Source organism: Microplitis demolitor, chromosome 4 (assembly GCF_026212275.2).
Source record: "Microplitis demolitor isolate Queensland-Clemson2020A chromosome 4, iyMicDemo2.1a, whole genome shotgun sequence".
NCBI lineage: Eukaryota > Metazoa > Arthropoda > Insecta > Hymenoptera > Braconidae > Microplitis > Microplitis demolitor.
Window position 1 is genome coordinate 13,816,231 of NC_068548.1, and position 10,959 is coordinate 13,827,189.

Genomic DNA, 10,959 nt, shown 5'->3' on the forward strand with positions numbered 1-10,959 from the left:
TCACTACTCTTAAGGAGCATGATAATCCCACCCTCTTTCCATGACGTTGGGAAAACTCCTAACTCTAAGCATCTATTATATAGTTCTAAGAACTCCCTGACGAAATTACTCCCGCCTTTTTCATCACCTCATTCTCCACTAAATCTGTTCCGGGTGCTTTTCCATTTTTAAGGATCTTTAGAATTTTGTAGAGTTCGCGCGGGGTGAATGAATCGGCGTCCGCGGTGTCTGGTGGCGTCTCTGAATTTACTCGCGTTGTTATTTGCTCTTCCGTTTCTTCCTCTGGGTTATCATCTACAATGTGTGTCTTGAGAAAGCAGCTAGCTGTGTCCTTAAAGCTGTCTGTGGATTGTCCGTCACGCCGGAGTGTGGTGAGCATTCTGTTAACTTGGTGTTTGTCTGCCTGGAGCTTGTAAACGTTGCCCCAGGGCTCCTTGGTACCGTTCGACGTGACAAACTCTCGCCAACTGTTTTCTCTCTGTTTTTCTACGTGTTTTGAGTATGTCTTGCAAAGTGTCAAGTAATTTTTTTTTTTTTTTGAGTTCAGTCCTTTTTTCTACTTCCAACTCCCTCTGGTGTCTTCTCCTGGCTTTGTGAACCATTCTCTTTTCTCTTGTTCGTTCTCTGGTCCACCACGGGTATGATTTTTTGTGCGGCTTCTTCCGTGGGATAGCAAATTCACATGACTCTATGATCGTTTTAGTGAGTACAACGACATACCTTTCCACATCCTCGACCGATTCAAGCGCCAGACCTTCAAGATTCACTCTTGCAAGTTCCGGTTGTTTCTCATGGAACTTCTCCCAATCGGCCAACACAATGTTGAAACGCTTGGGTTCAGCCCCATCGAGGCCCTCCCCGTCTCTTGGAATTCCAAGGCTGATCTCTATCGCATAGTGGTCGGTGCTTTGCACCCACTCGCGTCTGATGGACCAGTTTTGTGCGTACCGTACAAGTTTTGGGGTAGCTAAGGTGACATCTATGTATGACTCTCCTGAGGTTGATGAAAAAGTTGGGCCCTCCCTCTTTTTGTTCAGAATCTCTAGCTCATAATCATCTATGAAGTCCTCCAATCTCTTCCCTTTCTCATTTGTTTCTGGCTCCCATCTAATAGACCTAGCATTCGCGTCCATCCCAAATAATACCTTCTTTCCCCTTAATGCCTGAGCTACCTTTTCTAGTTGCGTGATGTGAATTTCTATTTCTTCGCGACACTGGAAGTATGACGATACCACGTAGAGAGAAATGTCTGGACCCACAATTTGAGCGCATACGCAGTGTTATGTACTTAGTTGTGAGATGTAAATCATCTTGTATTTCGGGTTAGTTAAGCAAATAGCCGCAAATGGCCTTTCCTCAGTTGTAGCTGCAATTTGTCCATTGCTGCCAAAACCAGGTATTCTAAAACACTTGTTATTCACCGCTGCGTACGGCTCTTGCAGAAGAAGAACATCAATTCGTTCCTCCTCTCACAAGACACCTGTCTCCAGTGTTCCCGCCTTATCGTTTCGCAAGTTTACTTGCAAGACTCGAACACCATTAGCGTTCAATCCTCTCTCTCCTCCTTCTCTCTCTGTCGGGTTAGAGGGGGGGGGGGTGGAATTTCGCGTACCGAGCCCTTCTGTTGTTTCTTTTTGTGTTGCGAGGTTACCGTGGGCTAAGTTACTCGACCCCGGACACTCACGTCGGTTTGTGCCCCGCGAACAATTTTTCCCGTCTGCTAGTGAACTTTCTTTAGGTTTTTCCCGTTTCGCGTTTTCTAAGTTACTTGGTCGCGTGATTTTACCCGTGCGCGTCCGCGTTTCCCGATTGTCGTGCCGATGATTATCAGCGGGGGTACCAGGGGCTTAGCGATCAAATTGGTAGCAAAAACACGGCTTGCCACTCTGGCACTCCTTCGAACGAGCGTGATGTTGGTTGTCGTTGCTGGTGGTGATAATGTTGTCGTGGAATTCCTAGTTTGATTATTTCCATGACCTTCCTGTCCCTTGAGGACCGGACTCGCACAATCCGAACGCCGGTCCATTAGTGCGGATAATTTTTCAAGAAAGTGAACTGCCATGTTTTGTTTTTGTAGCTATTTGAGTCGCTAAACTCCTGGTTGTACCTATAGGGAGAAAAGTTTTAATTAGAGTTGCTGCTGCTACCTGTGGAAGAGAAAAGCGTAATTAGTGTTTGGGGAAGAGGGAAGGATAAGGGGTTAGGTTTGTCTGGGAGCTGATACTTGTCCGCTTTTGCATGAACATTTTATACTTATTGCTTTTGCAATTTGTATGATAATCAAAAATTTTTGCAGAGTTGGGCCTATTTGCGGTGGTATCAGTCCACTGTCGACATGTAATAGTTTTTGACTATCATTGCGTTCAAAAAAATCGATTAAAGTGAAAAAAAATGGCCCTGGTTCCAAGGACCCCAAGACCATTTATCCACTTATAATCATCAATCGTTCAAAATCGATTAAAGTGAAAAATTTTGCCTCATGTTGTAGGCCATGAAGCTAGTTAATTACTTATATATTCGAAATCGATTAAAGTGAAAAGCCCGCTTTCCCAAGGGGAGCAGGCCTTATCACTTTTGTATATATTCAACAAATCATTCAAGTTTCCATTGATTTTTGAGTGATTGGCATCACTTTTAGGGGTTGGCAGCGTTGGGCTACCACCCCAAGCCGGTGTCCTTTCGAATTCCGTCCCGTTGGAATCCTACTCGCACACAGGCTGTTACATCCTACAACATTACTTCCTGCTCGTAGTTTCGGTAACAAAGGTCAACAGCGTTGTACAAGTACAAATTATAACACATCCATTTTCGGAACGGGACGGCCTAAAAGCCTCCGAATCGAACGTGCGCTGCTTTTCCTGAGTTACTTCCGCCTGAGTTATTTGCATGGAAGCAATGATGTAGAATGCCTTTCCTGACCCTCATCCCTCCTTTCAACTTAAAGGTTGATCTTTCTAAGGAAGAGATTTGGGACGGCTGAGAAGTACCCGCTCAGGCTCGCGTAACCCTAATGGGTCCACAAGATTGTGGTACTATACGAGGATTTTAAGCCTCTTTTCGTTCAAATGAATACCATCTCAGGTCTGTGTAACTTCCTTGAGTTCACAGAATCGTAGTATTCTTTTGGAGTCTTTGCTCCGTTATTGTATGTGTAGTCACTCAGGCTTGTGTAACGCCTTGGCCCACAAGATTGGACTACACTTCACTTTGATAACCAATCAAAGTCGTCTTTCTGAGGAACATATATGTTTTGAGATTTTGAAATTTCCCGCCAAATTTAGATGGTCATGGTTGTTTATTGACTTATTGACTTATTGGTGTCCGCGCGCACACACCCTAGCGCATCACTTTTCTTCCCCTTGTGGTCTTATTGGGGGGGGGGGGGTTATATTGCCCTCTTCGAGAATTTTAAACTTATGAATATTTTATATATTTATATATATATTTCAAGATCCGGCATGAACTTACATTCTCAAGGACCCCGGCTTGTACTCCGAGCCACTGAAACCTATATCAGCTAAGTTACCTTATCCACGTAGCCGTCCACTTATGAACTAAGTGGTCATAGCTCGGGACTATCTGAACCATCGCCCCGTAAGTAGTGAGAACCGAAGTCCCTGACCTCGAGGTTAACGCCTTAAACAACAGTTTGATGTCTGAGTCTCTTGGGCCTTTTCCATGCGAGCAGGGCTCTCAGCTAGTTTGGCCCTGCGGTCCACCGGCTTTCAAGCTGCTCTAGGGAATGGGAACGTTCATTCTGCTTTTGATCTTTTGTATTATTGTACTATTCTACTTTTGTACTTTCCTGACTGATCCTTAGTCAAATCTTGTGTCCAAGAAATGGTATCCGAAAGTCATAAGTTGCTTAAACGAAGTAAGCAACATGACGTCTTAGTTTATTTCCTGATTCACTTTACTCCAGGGTGCGCGCACGCGAACGCCCAATATTTGTACATTCGTTTTGGTATTTTGTACCATTGTATATGTATATATGTTTCTATGTATCTATGTATCCCGAACCCTTGGATACTTGAGTCGGTTCTCTGAGAGATTACCGCTCTTTCAGTCTTTCTTTCTTTCCCAAAAACACAGTAATGTCCCTCTGGATCGGCAGTGACATCGTAGTTTTTCTTACGGTACTTATGGTGGCACCGCGGAAAGGTCGCTGTATGCTTGCCCGGCCCATCTTGGCCACTTTTGGACCAAACCACCACGCTTACAATACAACGACCACGCTTTCGTTCTTGCTCTCGATACAATTTAATTTTGTAATTATTTCGAATTGATTAAGTCCTCTATACCCAAAATTCCGCGGCTTCCGAAATTTGACATCAATTTATTGGTAAAGGAAAAAGGAGAGTAATAATACAAAAATTTAACAAATTATCTTCTAGAAATGATAACTATTTATACTGGCAAAACTGAGATGTTTGTTGTTGTAAAATGAGCGAATAAACTAAATGGATCTGGTTTAGGCGAGGTTGGTTAAACAATTAGAAATTACACAGATTTTGTCACTAAATAAATTATAGATTTATTTACGCTTATTTACACTTAAAAATTATGAGAATTATGATTAATAGCGAATGCGACTAGATAAATTATACGCGATAGCGAATGCAACTCAGTCATCTTATTCACGTATAAAATTGACACGTGGTCAGTAGCGGTTAATTCACTGATAATTAATTAACAATTAATTATTGTCACAAAAACAATTTATTTATTCTCAATAAATAGCAGCCTTGATGTACTGTCTAAATATTGAGGATAATTTAGCGTAGCGATTTTATTTTATATTACACAAGGATAATAAGCGAAGCGGTTCAAGCACGAGGTTGCACGTAGCAAAGACACGTTGTAGAATGAATATTGGTAGCGTCGTTGAATCGTCGAGAATCTTGGTGTCGACGTGGCAGCCTTGCTGCATATAACGAATTTTCCTATTGGCTTAAAAGCGCGCCAACAGGTATCAGTTGATAGCGAGCTCTCTCATAGGCTGACCAATATAAAACGAATTTTGTGATTGGTCAGCTTGTAGCGGGTTCTCAGGACGTCTTGACACGATCCTGAGTTAGAAATTGTATGTGCCGGGCCGAAATAGCGAGTGACCAGGCACTATTCTGACCTTCAGTCAGTAGCGAGTTCGGCAACTCCCGAACCGAGCGGAAATGCACGAAGCTTGATTCAAATTAATCAAGCTTGTGACTGAACAGTTGTATTTTCAGTCGAATTTCATTCTATTATTCAATGAACTACTATTTTTTGTACCGAACAGTTGATGTTAATTATTAATGAAATAAAACTAATATTTACTTTTAATTGCCAAAGTCTGAGAATTCATGTAGTTGATTTAGAAGATTCAGCTGTGAAGAATTTTAATATTTTAGTTTTATCAGTGTAATGGGTCCACTTGTTTTATTAATTAAATTGTGGTCTCAATAAAACAAGGGCCCACACATGTGTAAAACTTACGGTGTCCTACGTACCTGTCCAACTATGCTCAGTGAATTTCAGGACGAGGATAACCCCGTACTGGACCACGCAGTTTGAAAAGTAGAGAGAAATCTTATACCTAACTTATCAGGAAGGTTGTTATTAATTAGTTAGTTATGAACTAAATGTATTAAATTGTATTATGAAACTAGGGCATTTATTCAAATGAAGTTACTTTACAAAAGAATGATGGAAAGATGAACAACTATTGTAAATGAAAAATGAAACTGACTCGACTTTATTAAGTTATTACTGACTCGACTAAATTATTAATTAACGACTCCTCAATCATAAAATATTATTTAACAAATAAATAGTTAACCCCACAATAATCAAACGACTCGACTTACTCCAGCAATCTCCTATCTAAACCAGTCCTTCTTTCCACCGAACCTTTTCCTCCAAGACCAAAACTTCCAACCAGTTCCTTCCAAGTCTACCTACCAATCCATTTTAAACCTTTCCGAATCCACCAGGTCCAATCCACAATAATTATTAATAGTATAAATAATTTAAACAAAACTTAATTAAGTAAGAATAAGCTTCCACCTGCGGTGGGCTTATATGCTCTTGGCCCATTTACGAATATGAATATCAGCCCATGTCGTAGTAATAGTAGATATAGTAGTAGTAGTAGTAGTTGTAGTAGTGGAAACCAAGGTGTTAGTGGTTGAGCACGTCCGTCCACGGCGGTTGCTGCGAGCCAAGAGACCGACAGCTCGTCGTCTCTAGGCCTCGTACCTCTCTACTCAGGTTAGCCAACCCCTAAAACCAAAAGTCGAAAACTCGACCGTAGCGACTCTGGCGCATCAGTGTCTGTATTTTCCTTCAGTATTGACAGTTGTTGAAGAAGATGGGCGGATCTTTTGGCGCGAGTCGAAATTAAATTTAAATTAAAATGCAGGAGCATTCCACCCCGTTACATCAGAAACTTGGCTGGACAATGAAAGTGACATAACTCTTCTCAATTTTAATTGCATTATAAAATTTAAACGTCCAAATATGAGACCAGAAGATGGAATATATCAAAATTCTAACGATGGTATTGGCATTATAACTTCATCAATGGATTTTTCTGTCATTCACCCTGATATCTATGGTACAATGCAATCTTCAGTTGGAGATTTGTTGATAGCTGAATGTAAATTAGACAATGGACCAAAAGTTATAATTGCTTCAGTATATATTACTCCGAATAAAACGATGAATGATATCATCGAGTCCCTTCATCGATCATTACTACCATATACCTCGCAACTTTCCGCTATATTCAAAAGAAATTACGACAAAATACCTATATGATTTTAAGAGGAGATTTCAATGTCCATTTCGCATTAGAAAGCTCATTACAATTGATTGCATTTTTTAAAGATAATTTGGATCTATCTTTAGAAAATGACAGCAACAAGATCAAATACAACAATCGATGGAGTGTTTCTGAGGGTTTTAGATGATATTCAGTGTAAAACTTGTATATCTCATTTTAGTTATCATAAGTCTTTAGTAATAAAAGTATACACAGAAACACCCATAAGTATAACTGAAATAGAATAATAATAATAATACTTTTTGTAAGTGTGTAAAATAAAATTTTTCTAATTTATTATGTGTTAAAAATGAAAATTTTGTTTATACTGATACCTTTTCTATTTTAATAACATTTTAATATACTGTTCAAAATAATAATTATAAATGTGTTACCTAAACATAAGATTAATTTACAATACAACTTGATGATAGCATTTAATAAATATGAGCCAAAGAAGTTTCACTTCTACCGCATGTAGACACTGATACACGCACTCTTTTTTTTTTTTTTTTTAGTAATTTTTGTATTATTCCTATCTGTTTGTATTTTTGGATCTGATTGTGTAGATGTAGTTCTTGTTCGTAAGTTTGGTGATAATAGGATATTTGTGTTTTTGCGACTTTCAGGTGTCTGTGGATTTGAAGATTGAGGTGACGAGGTTAAATTACGTGAATTTTTGTGTTATGGAGAATTTATAGAATTTTGAAGAATATAAGACAAACCGAAATCTGTCATATAAGATTCATCACCTAAATATCAAAGGTTATTTTTGATGAGTTGTTTTCTTAGGTTCACCGCATCATAAATGCCTCCCGATCACGATAATGCGTCAGAATACTCAGAAAGAATAATTGATTTATTTGTTTCTCTTTATTATTCTTTTTTAAATTTTTATTCTTACCGGCATATCCATTTTTATTATTTTTGACTTATCGTTGGTCGATAGGGTAATCAGTCCTATTGACATCGCTTGTGCGTTTCATGACTGGGTCTGTAATAGTGTTACTGACTGGCTTAACCGCTTGAGTTTTTGGATTAGAGTTAGAGACAACATTAGTTTTATCGTGAATTATTTTATTACTTGAAATAATTTCTTCTGAACTTGATTTATTATTTTTGTTAAAATTTGTAGATAATTTATATTTATTATTATTTTGTGATTTTAATTTTTCGTGTGAACTACTTGAGTTTGAAATAGTGTTATATTTCGGCTTTTTTTTTAAGACTTTACCATCGTCTGAAGGATCTGAAGTCCTCAATCTAGCGACTCCGGGCTTGCCGGATCGCCATTTAAGTTTAATTGGGTAAACTTCGTGGTTTTTAATTATTGGATTACGCGATAAAGCATCCGCGTTGGTGTTTATTTTTTCCGCTTCATATAATACGGTATGTTCGACCTCTTTAAGCCGTTCTCTCCATCTCATTTCATGCGATCTTGAGTCAATTATATTATTTACCCAAACAAGCGGTCTGTGATCGGTGACAAGAGTAAACTCTCTGCGATGGGGATACGGTCTAAATGTTGTCATACCAAATGAAGCTCTGACTATTTCTTTTTTAGAGGTCGACTAATTTTTTTCATGTTTATTAAGCACACGAGAAGCTGCTGCGGCTATTGTGTCTTCGCCAATTTTACTCTGTGAGAGGATTACTCTAACTGCATAGTTAGATGCATCAGTCGTTAAAATAAACGGTTTCGAAAAATCAGGATATTGCAATATCGGAGTTGTACATAGTTTGTCTCGCAAAGTTTCAAAAGCTATCTGATGTTCAGGGGTCCATGTTAATCTTGCGTTTTTACTTGTAAGATCAGATAGGTATTTAGCAATTATTGCGAAATCGTTAATAAATCGCCGATAATAACCAGGAAGTCCAAGAAATTCCCTCACTTGTGTTGTATTTACGAGTGCTTTGAAACATTGAATCGCTTTTATTTTATCGGGATCGAGCTTGACACCGTCAGCAGATATAAGATGGCCTAAATAAATTACTTATTTCTTTAAGAATTGATTTTTATCTGTTTGAAGCGTTATATTTGCATTTTGCAAACGTTCAGCCAGATTTTAAAATTTAATATTATGTTCTTCGAGAGAAGAACAAAGAGATCTGCTCTTTGTAACCCGCGTAGCACTGAATCCATTAACCTTTGGAACGATGCTGGAGCATTTTTATGTCCAAATGGCATTCTGTTAAATTGATAATGACCATGAGAAGTTATAAATGCTGTTTTATGTTTATCTTTTGGATCTACTTTTAATTGATAAAAACGGGATTTTAAATTAAATACTGAAAAATAAATCGCTCCACCTAATTGATCAAGAATATTATTCATCAACGGTAGTATATATGCATCTTTAACAGTTTTATTATTTAATTTGCGATAATCAATTACTAAATCTTTTATTGCCTTTAGAGTCAGCCTTTTTGGGTACTATCCATAAGGGAGAATTGTATGGTGAATTCAAAGGTTCCATAATGTCCATTAACATTAGTTCTGTAATTTGTTTTTTTATTTCTCTGTGCGGGAGGGTTTTTGTATTGTCGAGTATTTACGAGAACGTCATCAGTAGTAGGTATAGTATGAGTCGCGCGCAGTGGTTCCTGGAATGTAGAATAGGTGTGCGTATTTCTCTACGAGAGAAACTAATGCTTTACGCTCTTCCTCATTCAGATGATCTAAGCGCAAAAGTCTCAACACTTTATCGACATGATTTTCCCGGGCCCTGGTACTGTTATCGTGTTTGTCTGTGTTATCAATCATCATGCTTCAAAGTACTGTCTTCGTCTTCGCTCGTTCCAAAAGGGTACAGAGGAATTACGGGTATTTTTACATTTTGATCAAAAGTATTTATTGCGTACAAATTAGCTCCGTGCGAAGTCATAGTAGAGGAAACCAAATCGACGCCAGCGTAAGCTACGGATAATTCCGGTACTATGGGAGGATGTTTTATTCTTCTGGCGTATTAGATACATTTGTTAATTTTTATTTATAAATAACAATATATTGTTTTTTTTTTAATAAAAAAAAATGAAATGAGCCATCTAAATTATTGTGTTGTGAACTGCAAACATTCGAGAAAAAAAAATGATTGCAAATTTTACGAATTTCCGGTCGCTGCATGGAAATTGAATCAAAGAAAAAAATACATAGCTGCAGTAAGAAGGGAAAAGTAAGTACTACACAGAAAAGAAGGATTTCTTTGTGAAAGAAACATTTTGTATTGTGAAATGAAAACAAAAATTTTTGTAAGACTGAAAAAAATTTTTTGGTCTAAGACATTTTTTTTCGCTCAAAAAAACTTTTTCTTGGCTCAAGAAAATTTTTTCTCACTCCAATAAAATTTTCGTTTTCAATTCTTAATGCAAAATTTGTTAAGCCCTAGCAGTACGAAATATATTCTGGAACCACTGTGAAACCAGAGTCAGAATGGAACCATACTGATTCCAGCGTGATTTCAGAGCGGTTTTGTGCCCTTTTTTAAGTGTGATACCAGACTGAAATCAGAATGAAACCAGATCATATCCAAAGTATTCCCAGAGTGTATTCAGAGTAATTCAAGAGTATAAATTCAGAGTGAATCCAGATCAAATTCTGAACAAATCCAATGTAAGTCTGGAATGAAACGAGAGTCTTTCTAAAGTAAAACCAGAAAGTTTTCGGAACGAATCCAAAAGTGCTCTTTAGATTGGAACCACAGTTTAATCAGAGCCAATGTAGAGTGGAACCGAAGTGCATTACGTGTTTCCTCAGGATGTACCCAGAGTGAATTAAGAGTTAAAATTCAGAGTGAATCCTGAAAAAGTTTAACAAAAAAAATTTTTTGAATGCTCAATTATATTTACCAAAATTTGATTTTGGAATGTTCAGAAAACATTTAAAAATTAAATTTTTCTTTATAAAATTTTGGGATTACCTCGTTTTGTCTCCCCTTCCCTATGTCTTAAAGTATATAAAAAAAAAGATAAAAATATATTATTTTGTTATATTTTTTTTCTTATGTTGTTGGTTAAGTTAACAATATATTTTCAGACTTATGATCACCAGCGTCACTTAGAATAAGTTATATTTCAGCCGCGTGTCCGGTCAGAACCCGGACTCGGTCCCGAGTCGAAATCTCAAGTCTGTTTTATTCGTAAAAGTTTCAAAACCCTTT

General features: G+C 37.8%; 1 protein-coding gene across 1 annotated transcript; it reads right to left on the bottom strand.

The window, feature by feature from the left end:
• Nucleotides 1-383: 383 nt before the first annotated feature.
• LOC128667542 (uncharacterized) lies at nt 384-1,133 on the bottom strand. Its single transcript, XM_053737916.1, has one exon. It carries the CDS (start codon nt 1,131-1,133, stop codon nt 384-386), a length of 750 nt encoding a protein of 249 aa, XP_053593891.1.
• Nucleotides 1,134-10,959: the final 9,826 nt, after the last annotated feature.